The sequence below is a fragment of the Mesocricetus auratus genome, unplaced genomic scaffold (genome assembly GCF_017639785.1).
Source record: "Mesocricetus auratus isolate SY011 unplaced genomic scaffold, BCM_Maur_2.0 Super-Scaffold_100026, whole genome shotgun sequence".
Lineage (NCBI taxonomy): Eukaryota > Metazoa > Chordata > Mammalia > Rodentia > Cricetidae > Mesocricetus > Mesocricetus auratus.
This window is the reverse complement of record NW_024429207.1, coordinates 26,601,704-26,619,239: the sequence shown is the minus strand read 5'-3', so window position 1 is coordinate 26,619,239 and position 17,536 is coordinate 26,601,704. Positions and strand designations below refer to the sequence as shown.

At 38.3% G+C, this 17,536-nt stretch overlaps 1 protein-coding gene across 3 annotated transcripts in view; it reads right to left on the bottom strand.

Annotated features, from left to right (window-relative positions):
* Window positions 1-17,536, bottom strand: part of LOC101840246 (disintegrin and metalloproteinase domain-containing protein 18) — a 45,240-nt gene that overhangs the window by 25,960 nt on the left and 1,744 nt on the right. For all 3 annotated transcript variants that reach the window (XR_005871171.1, XM_005066561.2, XM_040731863.1), the window contains exons 3-13: window positions 16,093-16,148; window positions 13,587-13,665; window positions 13,049-13,125; window positions 11,294-11,462; window positions 10,140-10,205; window positions 7,320-7,391; window positions 6,956-7,122; window positions 6,057-6,138; window positions 4,063-4,199; window positions 3,216-3,399; window positions 1,709-1,804 (exon numbers count right to left, since the gene is read on the bottom strand). Coding sequence is in view for 2 of the 3 variants with exons in the window: in XM_005066561.2 (XP_005066618.1) it covers window positions 1,709-1,804; window positions 3,216-3,399; window positions 4,063-4,199; window positions 6,057-6,138; window positions 6,956-7,122; window positions 7,320-7,391; window positions 10,140-10,205; window positions 11,294-11,462; window positions 13,049-13,125; window positions 13,587-13,665; window positions 16,093-16,148 (1,185 nt within the window). In the remaining variant the exon portion in view is untranslated. The remainder of the gene's footprint in view (window positions 1-1,708; window positions 1,805-3,215; window positions 3,400-4,062; window positions 4,200-6,056; window positions 6,139-6,955; window positions 7,123-7,319; window positions 7,392-10,139; window positions 10,206-11,293; window positions 11,463-13,048; window positions 13,126-13,586; window positions 13,666-16,092; window positions 16,149-17,536) is intronic.

The following is a 17,536-nucleotide window of genomic DNA, read 5'->3' as shown; positions in this document are numbered from 1 at the left end:
CTGTGGGTAGACTGTGTGTAGACTGTGGGTAGACTGTGTGTGGACTGTGTGTGGACTGTAGGCAGAGTGTGTGTGGACTGTGGGCAGACTGTGTGTGGACTGTGGGCAGACTGTGTGTGGACTGTGGGCAGACTGTGTGTGGACTGTGGGCAGACTGTGTGTGGACTGTGGGTAGACTGTGTGTGGACTGTGGGCAGACTGTGTGTGGACTGTGGGCAGACTGTGTGTGGACTGTGGGTAGACTGTGTGTAGACTGTGGGTAGACTGTGTGTGGACTGTGTGTGGACTGTAGGCAGAGTGTGTGTGGACTGTGGGCAGACTGTGTGTGGACTGTGGGCAGACTGTGGGCAGACTGTGTGGACTGTGGGCAGACTGTGTGTGGACTGTGGGCAGACTGTGTGGACTGTGGGCAGACTGTGTGCGGACTGTGGGCAGACTGTGTGTGGACTGTGGGTAGACTGTGTGTGGACTGTGGGCAGACTGTGTGGACTGTGGGCAGACTGTGTGTGGACTGTGGGCAGACTGTGTGTGGACTGTGGGCAGACTGTGTGTGGACTGTGGGCAGACTGTGTGTGGACTGTGGGCAGACTGTGTGTGGACTGTGGGTAGACTGTGTGTGGACTGAGTACAAAGAAGCAAGGGGCCTAGGGAGACTATGGTACCATCCACCCTTGAAGAAGATGATGTTTATAATGTTGATTGTTCTAACACTCAGAAATTCTCATTAACTAAATCTTACTGTATTAAATTAGATATTAATAGAAAATTTGACCTAGATGATGGTGCAAACCTGTAATCCCAGAACTTGGGAAGATGAGGCAGTGGATTTCAAGTTTAAAGTTAGCCTGGGCTACCGAGTGAGAGCCTAAAAACCTAAGGCCTGAGAATGCACAAGGCCCCAGGTTCAAACTTTAGCACCACAAGGGTTTGACAATAATTGTGGGAAAGGAACATATGCAATTTTTACATACTGGTGATTTGTAAGAATGGGAATCCTAAAGTATTTTCCATTATGAAGCTTGCATTCTCAACCAACCACATTGTATATGGATAGTGTTGCATTGCTGCTGAACTTTATGCCACAGTTTATCATGCTTTTGGATAGTAATAAAAATGCATGCAACCAAGGCTGGGGAGATGGCTCAGTGGTTAAAGGTGTATGATGCCAACCCTGAAACCTGAGTTCAGTTCCCAGAGCCTGCATGTTACAGGGAGAGAACCTACGATCTCTGCCCTTCACACACAAATCGTAGCGTGTGTGAGCGCGCGTGCGCGCACGCACACACACACACACACACACACACACACACACACTTGCAACCAGAATCAATTAAAATGTAATCACTCCAGTGACAGAAACAATTTTGTCATTGTGCCTTTCATTTAGCAGTGTATGAGCCCTTTGCACAGTGTCTGTTTGTCTGTTATTCCTATTATAATTTTCATCAGCCATCATTTAATTGACCTTATGAGTCATCTGACTATTGGCACTTTCTGTGCTGCCTGGGCATTTAGAAGCTGGTCGACTCCGTTGTTTCTATACCCTAGACAGGAAAGCACTAGTCTGGGATGCCTCTCTTTGAGTTCACGGGGCTTTATCGCGGAATCGCTGGCACCTCCCCTCTTTGTGTCAGTCCGCGGTGCTTTCATTAATCCAGTCCTGCACTGCTGCAGTTCCGCTTCTCTTTGCTGAGTACCAGCCACTTACCTCACAGTTTGCTGCACAGCATGGACCAGAGCCACATTTTGCAGAGGCTTTCAGTCTACATGTTTCATAGTTGCAGCACTCTTTAAATTGGCATTCCTGCAATTTCAGAAGAAAGAGGATTCCAGTTAGGATAGACGCCTCAACTCTCCTTCTTCCCCCCTCCTCCTTCCTTTCTGAAACAGGTTATCATGTAGTCAGGACTGCTCCGCTGTACAGCAGAGGGTGCCAGTGACTCCTCCCACCCACTTTCTGGCTTCCCCTCCCAAACCCTGGGGATTTTAGGAAGGCACCAGTATTCACAACTTAATAACCTTGCTCTTTTACCAATTTTATTTTGCACTCTGTGCTCCTAATTACGTTCAATGAAGCTTCACTATCCTCAGGTTATATTATTTCTAGAATTACCAAAAGTATCTGTAACTGTAAGAACTAAGAAAATAGCATTTAAGTTAGTTGTTGAGCTCGAACATGAAAATTTGGGTAATTGACTCAGAATTTACTAATATGAAATGCATTGGGGGGGGGGAAACACAAACTCCCTTCAATTCTCTCATTAAGTATTCATTTGCTACACATTTCTGTTGAGAATGAAGCTAAACTTTAGGGAGTGCAACCAAGATATGTTAACTATTTATTCATGGGCCCTTTCCCTGCTAATAGTGTTTGTACTGGCCTATCTATTTATGATAATAAAACATCTCTACTTGTTCAAAAACTAACAGAATATGGAGTCTGTAATTGAAATGGTGTTTGGAGGCTTCTGGTGCCATAGTTGTTTGCAATAACTCCATACAGAATACCTTTGTGATGTTGTTGTTATTCATTTCACATAGTTCAAATGACCTCTTGATTTCTCCATCTAAGACATATCGGTCTCTAAGCCGGGTGGTGGTGGCACACACCTTTAATCCCAGCACTTGGGAGGCAGAGGCAGGCAGAGCTCTGTGAGTTCGAGACCAGCCTGGTCTACAAGAGCTAGTTCCAGGACAGCCTCCAAAACCACAGAGAAACCCTGTCTCTGGAAAAAAAAGACATACTGGTCTCTCTTAATTCCTGCCCTGGTAATTCCAGGTCTTTCTGTTTGCCCTTTACTATCTGGAGAGCTCTTACTGCACACAAGATAGAGGACCAGTTTGGGGGGGACGTGTCTGTCGATTTCAGAGTAGGGTCATCTCAGGAGGTCACAAGATCATGAAAATATCAGTTGTATTTTTTGTCTGTAGACTAGGGTTGATCATTTGGAGTGTCAGTAGACACCATCAGCATGATGAGCAATAGGCAATCTCGACCTACAGGCCAGTTCAAGGTCATCCTGGCCTAAGCAAGGCCCTGTCTTACAAAGGAAGATCACAAAAGAGATGTGGGAAAGCAATTCATTTCTCTTCATCCTCATACAATAATTATACAGTAAAGATGCCATAATGTACACCCAACACATACTATGACAACATGCGTTGTGCTCTTTGGATTAGAACAACTATGGTCAACCTAAGTGTTCACTACTCACTGTGTCATTACCACAGTCACATTCTTCGTTAGCTTCCACGATTCCGTTACCACACATGGGTTGATTTTGTTGTAATACTTGCACATTTGAAAGGTTGCCAAGACACGTCGCAACAAAATTTGAAGCATAGTGCTTGTAATAATGCATGCTACAGTTACTAAATGTCTTCATCCCACTGGAACTCCTAAAGTGAAATAGTAGTCTCTGATAAATAAACCTAGTTACTAAAACACATCTAGATGGTGCTCTGTTGGTAATCAAATGATCTAAGATGAAGCAAATGAAACTATATACTTCAGCAGAGGTTAAATGTTACGAAGTAAGATATGTCACCAGGCTTGGTTTGATAAAAAGCTGAGCGGCCAACAGCTAGGCAGGATTTTCAGGGACAGAGGATGCTGGCAAGAAGAAGGGTAGAGAAGCCAGCCAGACATGGAATGAGTCAGACACACATGGAAAATTCTTTATATGCTATCTTATCAAGCATAATGTAACTTTCCAACTTATAATGTAGAAATTGATAAAAAATATTTCAACGGTCATCAAATCATGAAATCATAATTGTGTAAAATTAGTCATGACTGGGGACTGGGGTCTGGGGACTAGAGAGATGGCTCAGCAGTTATAAGTAGAAGACCTGGGTTCAATTCCTAGCATCCACATTGTAGTCCACAAATGTAATTTCTGTTCTAGGGGATCAATCTTGGATCTGATGCCCTCTTTAGTTCTTAGTGAGAACCAAGCATGTACATGGCATAAAGACACACATGCAGGCAAAAAACACATAGATAAAATAAATAAGTCTAATAAAGAATTTAAGAATAAAATTCATCATAAAAATTCTTACAATGCTCCCTGTTGCATTATGCACGGAGCTCTGGAACAGGAACAATTATTGACATTGTCGTATGATAATCCCATGTGGAAGCCAATCAGTTGAGTGATTACCACTGAGATTCCCTCCAAACCTATGTCTTCTGGATACTAAAATAGAAAATATTGAAGAGAAAATAACATTATATAATAAAACAAAGGCAAGTGATAAATGTTTTTGCAATCACAAAATTTTATATTCTAATTACTTTTATATTGAGCATACTTTATAATAATCTACTTTGCTATGTTAATTGGCTACTTTAATTTAACTGAATGTTTTCATTTGTATATTCATTAAAAGAAAGGGATTTTTTTAAAAAGCTCCACAAAACTATACATATTGTGGACATGTGTGTACCTTAAAACAAAAATATTCTATCAATATGAAACAAAAAAGCTAATAGGTATGCTTCCTTGATGTCTGTGTTAAGTTTGAAATCTCTAGTGTTGGAATTTAAAGGTTAAATCCACAACACATCATGGATAATGACACCCAATTTGGGAACATCAGATTTTGAGGTAAAATATGGAATCTGGAGTCTTAATGTCCAGTAACAAATGAGTCACGGTCTTCTTCTTCTACGATTGTCTAACTGATACAAACTGTTGGACAAAGTCATGAAGATGAAGAGACTCCTCAAAACAAAACAACTTCTAAGATAAATTGTTCAAAATAATTTCAGTCACAAAGGCCATCACTATGAGTTCTTCCCTGAGATACACACAGGCCAGGAAGTAAGGAAGAACAGGACACACAGTTCCCATGGAGATAGCCTGGAGCAGGGTCTAAGAAGGCTCTGGATCTAAGAGCGTGTGTGTGAAGAACCGGGTCAACAGGAAGGTCTTAAAACCCTGCCGGATGAAATGGAACGCCACAACTAGAGGAAAACATGAAGCGAAACTATTTTAAATGTGTACATATAATTAGTGAGGATTATCTGCTGTTATGACTTAAACTGTAAATACCTGGCATGCAGGATATCCCACATGCAACCCCTGCACAAGGGTCATTAGACAAACAAGGGGTCATGACCCACAGGTTGAGAACTGCTGTTAGAGCAAGTAACAATGATGTGTAGGAGAAAAGTATGGCTTTAGGTTCCCAAAGACTAGCAAATTCAAGGTGTGTGTGTGTGTGTGTGTGTGTGTGTGTGTGTACATATATATGTATACACATATATTTCAAATATCACAATTAACTGAACACTTAAAAGAATTAAATCGCTTCTGCATCGCCCAGCTCCCATGATAGCTGTCTTCTTTTTTCCTCAGTCAGTTGTAGAGATATGAGTCAGTGGAATGTAAAACAGAAATGCACATGTTCCAAAGAAGACAAAGCAAGCATTGTCAAATCACAGCTGTGCATCATGTCCTATGTGCAGTGGTAAGAAAAGAAAACTCATTCCCCAGAATGTCTCTAGAGCAGAGAGGGGGGGCTTTCTCAAACATGGAGGAAGGCAGATAATATATTTTATTAAGGAATTTGGACAAACCAATATGATGCAATTATTAAATTCAGGAAGAACAACTTTTTGTGCAATTAAAGCAATTTAATATTAGCTCATCATTTGGCTCTTAATAGAATAAATGAAATTTGTGCAGATAGTATGAAGTGTTATGAAATGGCAAACACAGTCGGTGACTTTGCTACTCCCTGAGCTTGGACACATGGAGGTGTCTCTACTTTTGAGCTAATGTTTGAGTTACTTAAAAATCTTAGGCAACTTTAGTAAATGTCATTAACTAGTTAGTGGCAGAATATACTAACCTGTACTACACTACACTTGAAATTTACAATGCACTGGGACATTTTTAGATTCAAACAATTTTGTCCCAGCAGAATAATAATGAATATACATATATAGGGAAATCACAACTGTTAGAAACTGTTTAGCCACTCATAAACCCTTACGTTGTATACAGGTGTGGAAAAGTAGTAAGTACAGAAGAATGAAAACCACGTACCATGACAATACTCGCAGCATAGCTTTTATTGCATAGTTCTCCCGGCGATGCTGCTCCAATGTATTTTGGGTGTTTCCTGTAACTACACCATGATGGTTTGACTTGGCATTCATGTAATTGTGTAGCATAATATATAAGCATATATTTACCTCCTCATGAAGTTAAAAAATACTTGAGGACCATTTAAACATCCAATCTGGATAGCTAATAAAGTATGCAAAATGTCCAAATTACTGTGGTTATTCATTTGATATTAACTTTTTTTTTCACTTAGCTCCCAGATTCAATGTTCTATTATCTGAAATGCTACTAACTTTCCCTTATTATGCAGTAACTTTTTAGGCCTCTAAAAGTTGAAAAGTAAGGAAAAGAATTTTTACCTTGTAGAAGAAGAAATTTTACTTATTTTAGACATAAGCACTTACCTACTATTAAATTATCACAAAGTAATCTACACAAATATATCCTCATGAAAAAGTAGATGTGAAATATATTATACTGTATAGGCAAAATTAAATAAACAATTTTATATTATTCATTAATTTTTTTATTTTAGATTCATTAGATTTTATATTATTCACTAGATTGCAATAAATTGATATCATATAAATTGATGAAATTCAGTGTTTGTTCACACTAGTTCTACTTTAAATAGGAAAATATGCCAGTATAAATTGGTCATCATTGTTTTTTATTTTTAAACTATCATTATATATATATATCACTATATATATGTGTGTATATGTATACATATATATGTATATATATATATATATATAGAGAGAGAGAGAGAGAGAGAGTCTTCAAAGTGTCCTACAGAAAACTGGAGTATAACAAATGTAAAACTGACCTTCATGGAATTATTAATCTGTTTATCATGCAGAATGTTGCCTACTCACATGAGTAAATGTGTTATCTCGTGGGACTGTAGGGTCAGATAGTCTTGTTTCCAGTCCAAAAGTCTTTGTAAAATATCATTAGCATCTCCATCAGTAGAAATGTGATTTTTATCTGACCACAGTTCTAAGGAGGCTAACACAACAGTCAACTCCAGCTGAGCAAACATCTAGGAATAGGATTTACAGTGTATGTTTCAAAGACATCAACTATTAGGTAAAAAATACAGAAAGAAGTTTGCTAGAGTAGTGGGAACATTGACCAAATAAAATATATTCAAGTCATTAATTTTCCATACTCATAAAATGCAAATTAAAGTCAATGTTTCTTGCATGAAATTAGACATTTGAAAAATTAAAAACTTACTGTGTTGACAAGCCCAATAATCTGGAAAATTTTCTGTGTTACAACCGTAATGTCAGATCCCATGTAATCATACTGAAATACAAATTTAACATTTTTAGAATTTGTTAAATGTAATAGTAATTTTTCAGCAGCCTAATAATTTTGAAAATATAGAATAAGCATAGGTTTTTAATCAAGTATTTCTACATGCTAATTTTTTAAACTTTTATTAAAGTTTTATTTTGCCAATTACAAGTATAATTGTATTCTAATCACAATATAATCATATATAATTTATGTTATACAAACTATAATTATATGTAATTAACACTGAAATCATACCCTATATAATTGCATAAGGATAACTTCTTAATTAGTAATTTTCATTAAAAACAAAAACCCAAGAATGCACTGGCATTTACAACAGACTCAGTGAAAACTTCTAAGACTCTCTAGCAGAACAGGATGAAATGAGAGACACTAACACAGCTCTGTGGATTCCACCCCGTGATAACTGGACCTCTGCAACCAGACATTGCCTATGAAACAGGACTCCAAGGACCACTCAGAGCAAGCTTAGCAAATGAAGAAGAGCAACTACATGAAGGAACAGAAAAAAACAACAACTGAAATTCAAAGTTAGCCCTCAGGAGAAAAGATAAACACCGTCCACAACATGTAGGGAAAATCCCGTCGAATGAACGCATTAAAACAATTCTCTAAGTGGACAGAAAGTGAGACTTGGCTTTTGGCTCTAGCCTAGGCCCAGGCATCACCTTTGACTTGGGTGGCAAGCAGTTTATTCACATTTACCTGTTCCTCAGCACCCTCACCTCTTCCGAACCCTCGCTCTCCCCAGCCCATGAACCATGCCTGCTCTGTCTTCTACCTCCCGACTCACCTACCGTAACGGGGCTCGACAACCGGGCCAGCCAGACAGGCTCCTGGTTAGTGCCAGGCTGTACCTGTTGTCTTCTCAAGGACCCGGGGCTAGAAGCACCAGGCCACATTCCCAACTTTCAATTAGAAAGAGAATACGGACTTGTGTACTTAGGTTCTGTGAGCATGAGCCTAAGATATGAGTCATGCAATAATTTGCTGGCCAACATTTCCCAAATCCTCTTAACTATACTCTCCAAAAGATAGGAATTATGGTGGACCCTTTTAGCTCTTCTCTGGATCTGTATTCTTCCTTTAAACATACTGCTGTGGGATACTGGATCATACTGTGTGAAGATGTCTGTTTTACCTCATCTCCCTAAGGCAACTTCTGACTGCTTTAATAAAGAGCTGAATGGCCAATAGCTAGGCAACAGAGGGTAGGTGGGACTTCCAGGCAGAGATAGGAACTCTGGGAAGAATCTGAGAGACTGGGAATTCACCAGTGAGATGCAGAGGAAATTGGAGGAAATTAGATATAAGGTATTGAGGAAAGGTAACAAGCCATATGGCAGAGCATAGATTAATATAAACAGGTTAATTTAAAGTTTTAAGAGCTAGTTGGGAACAAACCTAAGCTAAGATCAACCTTTCAAACTTAATAAGAAGTCTCCACATTATTTGGGAGCTGATGGTCCAAAGAAAGACCAACTATACATATTTTATTATTTTTTGAGAATTTAATATTGTATATTTTAATCATATTTGCCCCCCACTTCTTCCCCAACTCTTCCCAAATCCATCCTATCCCCAACCCCTCAACTTTGTGTCTTCTCTTTCTTCATTTCCTTATCTTTCTTTTTTATTTTTTAATAACCTGTAGAATTCAACTTGTACTTCCTTGGGTGTGGGCTATCCACTAGAATATGAACAACCTACTAGGAGCCACATCTTAAAAAAGCAAAACAAACAAACAAAAAACAAAATAACTCTTTCTCTCCTAGGAGCCATCAACTGTCCATAGCTCCTCACTTAGGATGGGGGCTCATGAACCCCTTCCCAGTCCATACTAGAGTGTTGACCAGGTTGATCAGATCTCATGAAGGAAAAGACAACTTCTGTGAGCTCATGAGAGCAATGGTTCTGACCTGTCCAGAAAACATTGTTTTGTTGCAGTCTTCCCCAACCCACTGTCTGTTATTTGCTGCACTTTGATAAATTGTGAGTTTCTGTGTTAAATACTATCAACAGTACAAAGAAAACTTCTCTGATGAGATATGAGAGCTACAGTGACCTATGGATATAGAGATATGAATTTAGAAGGCAATTTGATACACAGTCCATTTAGCAGAATAGCAAATATGATCAAAATATACAATATTAAATTCTCAAATAAATAATAAAATATGTGTAGTTGGTCCCTGGGGCCTGTGAGGGTCCCCAAACATGAGTTCTTAGCCAGACTTGCAGTACTAGGCATGTGTTTTTTCCCGTGAATACAGGCTTTAAATTCAGAGACTCCTTCCTGGTTTGGGCTCCTACAACTGTGTGCATCTGCTAAATTCTTCACTGTTTATCTTAGGAATGTTTGTGCTCTGAATGTTGAACAGCTACTGCACCTGTACTATTTTTCACACTGTTTATAGTAACATACAATATATCACAGTGTAATTCTCTTACTGTTTAACTGTCATTTCAAAATCAAATTTTAAATGTTATAAAGCAAACAAGATTGAATGAACAACAAACTAAAACCCCTGTGAGCTCAAAGGAAACAAATCATTTCTATCTCTAATTTTTTAATTAAGAAGAAGGAAAGGAAAAAGGAAGAAATGGAGGAGAGTAGAGGAACGAAGAGGTAAATGGAAAAGAAAGGGAAATGGGAGAGGGAGCGAAAAGGAGAGAAGAGAAGGAAATGAGATTAAAGAGGAGGAAAGGATGCAGGGCGGGAGATTGACTCACCAAAGATTTCCCCACTATAATGTGCAGTTTCAGAGGTTGAGGTAATAGTTGTGAATGATTTTTATCCTAGAAAACAAGAAAAAAACATTAATTGTTAATGTGTACTGAGATTTATAAAAGCAAAAGTTAACATGCAAAGAAGTCAGGGAAGACATACATAAGACCAGCATCAAGACCTAAATATAAAAAAGAAACTATTGCAAAACATAGCTTTCACTTCAAAACATCCATGACATGAGAGATTCCTATGAGGGCTTCACCCTTAGAAGGATAACTCCAGGCATTGGTGGTTGCTGTGAGTTCTTTAAAGGTTAGCCAGTCCCAAGAGGTCTGCTCTAAACACACATATGTAACACTGAATGACCTCAGTGGCTGTGTTTATAGACCTCTCTCTCTCTCTCTCTCTCTCTCTCTCTCTCTCTCTCTCTCTGTGTGTGTGTGTGTGTGTGTGTGTGTGTGTAACACATTACATTTAAAAAATAAGAAGCCTTGAATTTGAGAGCATGTTCCTATTTCTTCCTGCTTGTATCCTCTCTCTGCCCGGTCATCTCACTTCCTGTTTCTGTACAGACCTACAGACCTCTATGGTTATCTAGTGGCAAGCTCCATCCTCTGATCTTCAGACAGGCTTTACTTATACAAGCAAGATGTCATCACAGAGTCCCTCAACTAAATTTCTTATTTCCATGTAACTTAGTACTTCCTAAGTAAGCTTATTGATGAACACTGTTTAAATCACAGCTAAAAGCTGCTAATATTTCTTTCCATTTTCAGTAATATAGAAATGATTGCCTATTAGAAAATATACCCAATTAGTATGTAAAGCTACCTATGAAATGTTGAAAGCACTGTCAGTCGGCTACTGGAAATAGGGAATATTCTTCCTCCTTGTTCAATAGTTTTCAATAACAAATATTTTCTTTGAAAATTACCAACATGAAAATGTTTACAGGTACATAATAAGGCAACAAATGTGACAAATAATATTAGGTGATCTTTCAGGTTGTGTGAAATTTGAATGCTTTATGTCAAGGCAAAGAAAAAAAAGGTATGAAATGTATTATTTATACTCATCAGTCTAGTCTCCCTTCATGACTGATGAATGACAGGAGTGATTCCCTAGTGTTCTTTACCATCAGAACCCCAGTGGTTACCTGTGCATTGAAATGACCTGTATCAAGCTGGTCTGTTTGCCAAATATGGCTGTAGTTTTCTGCTAGCATTGGATTGCCATTTTTCACTTGATAAACTATGTGCTCAAATTTTGCTGAAGATTCCAGTGGTTCAATTCTATAGCTGATATTTTCAAACTGCAGGAATCCCCTGAATTCAGAAAGGCAATCATTATCAAATCCATGCACAGCTCTCCCCCTACCAAGCTATCATTTGGAATGTGAGAAATAAGAAACCATGGAGAAACAAATGATTTTACGAATTTTTTCCCTCCTTGCTTTTGCAGGTACCACCATTTAAAACCATTATTGATCTTACTTTTGAAGTATAGCTCAGGGTATCCTCAAACTTTGGATCTGTTTGCCTCTGATACCAAGTGCTGAGATCACATGCATACACCACCCTATGCCAAACTGCATTCCTTTTAAAAGGCAGTATTAGAATTTAAGATCTATTGAGGTCCTGGAACAGCGGGACACAGTGGGGCAAAATTAAAATCCACTTCATATGTTTCAGGGAGTAAGAGGCACAAGAGAAGTTCTCTGGAGAGAGAAGAGGGGAGGTGCTTTGGGAAGAGAGGGAAATGGAATCAGAAAAACAACTCGGAGCAAAATACAAAGCCATAGGCAGCTTCACGCTTGACTCCCTGGCAGTGGGCAGAGCCGGAACCCAAAGAGTCCAAGCTAAGACATGGGGCAAGCTCACCACAATGCTAACAACAGGCCAGCAGGCCCGTTACAGGAGCAATCACCCGTTCTTACAAGCTTTATACCAATGTGAAAGGTGGCCTGTCAGGAACGACTACTCAGATAACGAAGTCCTTCCATCTCTCAGCATCACTGAAAGCTATAACCAGGGACTGTCTAGAAAAGGCACAGTTTGGGGACCCTGGGGAAACCTTGCCACAGTGACTGAGTGAAACACAAATACAAGAGACAGTCACAGACCAGAGAGATTCTGACACAATATCAAAGGAAATCTACAGATTCAGTGCAATCTCTATTTAAAAAAAATAATAATCTTGACAAAAAAAAAATCATGAGAGTCACATGGAAGGACAAAAGACCTTGATCATCCAAGTAATTCTGAGCAAATCCAGAAATCTTAAAGTATCAAAATATTGATTTCATGTTATGCTACAGAGCTTTTGTAATAGAATGCCATGCTATTGACAGATTTAGGGACCAATGGTATAGAACCAAGAGTCCAGAAATAAGCCCACTCATCTATAGCCAACTGATTCCTGACAAAGAGGCCAACATCTTAGGTTGGAGGAAAGTCTGACACCCTCATGTACATTGTTGGAAAAAGTAGATATTTGCAAGTAGAAGATTAATATAAATCTCTCTCTTATCTTATATAAGAGTCAACAAAAAATGAATCAATGGCCTCTATCTCCAAACATATTTAATTATGATTCATAACAGTAGATAGAGGTTTGCAGAGGGGTCACAACCCATAGATGAGAACCACTGTGTTAAAGTGTTCAAAAGTTCTCATTTCCCGAACCATCCCTTCCTGCCCAGCATCCCGGAAACACCTCCACTCAGGATGCCCTCAGCTGCATTAGTTTGAGTAACAACTTAAGTTCAGATGCTAATATGAATGAAAGGACATTGGGAAAAGAGACTTTCAGAGTTCTGCTGGAGGCTTCTGATTTGTGCCTGCTTGCCAGGGTTTTACTTTGAAGCATATCTCACGTGTCCATATATAATTATTCTCTAGGATGCTATTACCTGAGGCCAGAGCAGATGTTGAGTGTCACTGTGGAGTTTGGATATTCATCAATGTATCCTCGGTAATGGCAATGTGTCTGCAAAACAGATCACATGGGCGAAGAAACAAATTATATTTTTAACAACCAAAAAAGCTGTGTTGTCAAAGATTTTAGAAGGCTCACTATAGCAAAATATTTGATAATATTAATCATGAATTGTGTAGAATTTTTAATGTAAGCTCTCAGAAAATAGGATGTGAGGAACTCCCTTTTACTTGGTACATATGTGCATTCTCCATTTTTCTATCTCTTTCCCATGACGTTTCCATATATAGAAGTCATCCATATAACAGGTAACAGTTCCAAGGAGTAAAATATTTGAATTAGTGTCAGCATGAGACTTGGGAAGTAGAGTTTTCCTAGGATGTACAAAGGCCAGGGTTCAATCTCAGCAACCAAACATAATGTCTAAAAGGGATACAGTAGTCTAACTATACTGTACATCTCTTTTAATAACAAAATAAAAGATAACAAATATTAAGACATCTGATTCTTACCATGAAGTGTGAAGGGTCATCATACAAATATCCAGTTTCATTATATGTGTAAACCAAAAAATCCTGGGATAAGAATGAGCTAGAAGGAAACCAACAAATAGAATTTTAAGTCATCGTTTAAAGTGAATATACACACTAATAAAACAATGTTAAGTGCAATTGATTAATATTATAGCATGATTTAATTACAGTAACTTTAGTGTGATATCATTTTTTATTATATTTAAAAACCAATATATGGGCAGAGTCAGGAGAACTCAACACTGAGACAGTAATATCAGGTATTTCTATATGTCTTCAATGAGCAAGTAGTCACTAATATGTCCACCACATGACAGTCCTTCTTCTGGGCCTTGGAATATAGTGCTAAACAAAAGACAGTCAGACTCACATATTATTATGCTATATAGTTATTGTAGGGTGATTACACAAAAGTATATGGGATGACATGATAAAGCTCATGAAAGACAAAGAACGAGCCATATGGACTTTCAAACAGAGTTGGGATAAAATGAAAGTGTCTTGAGCCAGAAATAGGTTTACATATATGAAGAGAGAGCAGCAATAGATTCTATGTCTGGGATAGAGTGCGCAGTGACAAGAAAGACAGTGAGCAAGCCAACATTTTAAGAGAGCCAAACTCAGTGCTATGTTGAGGACAATCTGCATGGCAAATACACAGAAGCTGAGGCCAGTCAGAAGGTGAATACTGCCACCCAGGCCATCCCTGATAGAATCTTGAGTGATGATGAAAATCATGGTGGAGGCCTACATGGACTTGCATAACCCACTGGACCTTGGGAAAGGCAAAAAGTAAGAGATGCCAAGGATGTGTTTTTCTTCTTTCTTTTCTTTTTTTCCTTCTTTTTCTTTCTTTTTTTGAAAACTGGATGAGATGATGTGCCATTTACTAAGATGGTTATGAGAAGTGCAGATTTGGAAAGCGCATCAGAGGTCTACTGATGGGAGATATCATTCTGTAAATATGTCTCTCTTATTGGTTGATGAATAAAGCACTGTTGCCCAATAGGGAAGCAAGATAGGTGGGACTAGGAGTCGAGGAGGATTCTGGGAAATGTAGTCAAGAGTAGAGAGTCGCCCAGAAGGAGAGGGTGCGTCAGGAGGGTGTCCTCGGAAAGATAAGTTCCTATAAAAATACATATTAGCAATTATGGGTTAATAATTAAGTCAGAGTTAGCCAATGAGAAACCATAGCAAACAGCCAACAGTAGTGTCTCCTGTGTTATTTGGGGGCAGAGTCAGCAGCGGGACCCAGGTGGCTGCTGGGAAGAGTACTCATTACAGTCTACTTTTAGCAAGTCAGCAAAAATAATTGTAGCAAACGTGTGCTTATGGAGTAAGTGGTCAACGAGTGCATTGTGATGGAATGATGTATGATTATAAATCACAAGCAACCAACAGTCAGTGAATACACTCATAGCCACAGTCTGAACTAAAACACTAGCTGACTGAGACACATTAGTCATGAGATTAATTTTGTATCTTCAGATCAGACTCTGCAAAGCGGTGGTGCAGAGAGAATGACACAATTAGGAATACTGGTAAGAGTCAAGCCAGGGCCAGGGAGTGATGGCGTTCTGGAGTCCAATGAAAAAAGCACTTTATGGAAAAGACATTGATCAGTTATGCCAAATGTAATCAACTGGTAGAGAATAAATGGCTAAATGAAGACTAAAATGCAGCATGATATTAAAAATAATCCTGAAGGACAGTATAATTCATCAAAATTTCTAATCCTTTTTAGTGGAACACCTTGTAGAGGAAGGAAAAGCCAGTGTAAGGCTATCAGACGTCATGGATAAAGATAACTTCTGCAGCCCTGTCCAGCCACAAGGCAAAAAGGAAGACAAGCAATAGTTGTTAGACATCTTTTGTGATCCCTGAGCCTCCGGAGAGACCACCTGATCCTTCTTATAGGAAATGCTGAGAAAATGCAATGATGATATATAAAGATTGATTGATGCTTTGAATTGTGGGTGAAAACAGAGATGGACCAAAATTACAAGAGAGCTGTTATTTAAGGGAAGAAACATTACTGCACAGCACTGACACTGCTGAAGCTGACTTGGGAGATTTTTTATATGTAAAATATACTAAGGAATATACTAAGGAAGGTTGTTTTAAGTCATAGAAATACTCAGTGCAGTGTAAAATTGACCCCACTTGAATTTTCCAACAATAAGGTACTTGATGACTAATTGTATTTGATTTCAGAAGTCCATGAAACTTACCATGCTTGGGTACTAGGAAATACTTAATTGAATATTTCCAAATATATAATTTATTTCTCAATATAAAATGTGAATCTGAAAAACTAAATACAAAAGCCTCATAGAGCTAAAATTTGAAACCTAACAAATCTTAAATTGAAAAGTCGATTGACCATTATATTGCACTACTGAATTTAAATACTGCATATAAAGTTTAGAAGAGTAAAAACTGGGAATAGATATTTACTTTTTCCAAAAGAAAAAATATATCTTACTAGTTCTTGAGATGCAGAGAGTGGGGTTTACCATCAATTGTAATGACATAAATCACCTAAAATAGAGCAAATAGATAGATAATTTAGTAATGCAGACATATACAGTGTAAGACACTATTTTTCACTCAAGCTAATAAAAATATCTCAACACACTAAAAATGAACATATTCTTTAGAATCTATTATGTTAATTAGCAAGATTTTAGAGTTGGTTGACTTTGTAAAAGCGTGGTTTAGTGTGTTGATTGAAATGTTTAAAAAGGAATATTTTTGAAAAATATAATTTTAGTATTACTGATAGTCTATCAACTTCTTTTATCTGGAAAAATCATAAACTTCTAATAAAAATAAATAAGGAATGATTGAGGGCTTGTGTTATACATCAAAGATAATGAACAAATAAACAATGTATAAACACATGCATATTATACTATACATATCTCAACTCTCAACATGCTAAACTACAAAGGGGTTTAAAAAAAAAAAAGCCTAAGCGGCTATACAGACAAAAGCCGTGAACAATGACATAGCCCAGGGGTGGGGCTCCCAAATATCAGGAGTTACTGAGTAACAACAATGCTCATCCTCCTCCTCCATATTACACAAAACCAAGCAAACTGGGAAGTAATTGCAGAGCCAGTGTGTATGTCTACAGATGCAGGCACTAACCCAGCAACTCTCTTATAAGCTAAGCTAAAGGAACTTGTGAACTTTGTAGGAGACACAGGTAGTGTTGCTGATGAGTAGACACACACAGGAAGTTCAAGAACATACAGTTGTAGATAAGAGACTCATAACCCAGACCTGGACAGAGTTGATGTTTACTTGGATGAATCCAGACACTACAATGTTACGTAAAATATGTCAGTTACTGAATGATCAATACAAGGGTATACTTACTCGATGTGTCTACAAAAGTCAAACTTAAGAGAAACCCAAGAGAATGTTGGTTGTCAGGCTCCAGAGAGAGGAAAAAATAGAGAACTGTGGCTTCGAGGGTAAAAAGTTTAAGTTATGCAGTATGAATCAGCTCTAGGGAACTGATGCACACAGAGTATGTAAATATTTGTTAAAGAAGGTAGACCTTTTGTTCATGTTCTAGGCGCAAATAAAAGCCCCAAAGTACATAAGGAAAGTTTAGAAAGCAATATGTCAATTTGGTAAATTGACTGTCTTAATGGTGTCACAGATGTATGCAGGTGCCAACACTCTACAAAGGTGTACATTTCATATATGTGCTTTCACTATCTGAAATAGCTCAACAGAGCTTTAAAAACCATTTTCAGAAGTAGACTCTATCATAGTAAAAACAGCTTCGAGAACTGCAAATAAAGGCTGGTAAGATAGCTCCACAGATAAGGGTGCCAGCCTCCAACCTTGACAGTGTAAGCTCTGTCTTTAGTACTGACTGGGGTGGAAGGAGACAAGTGGCTTCCTCAGACTCT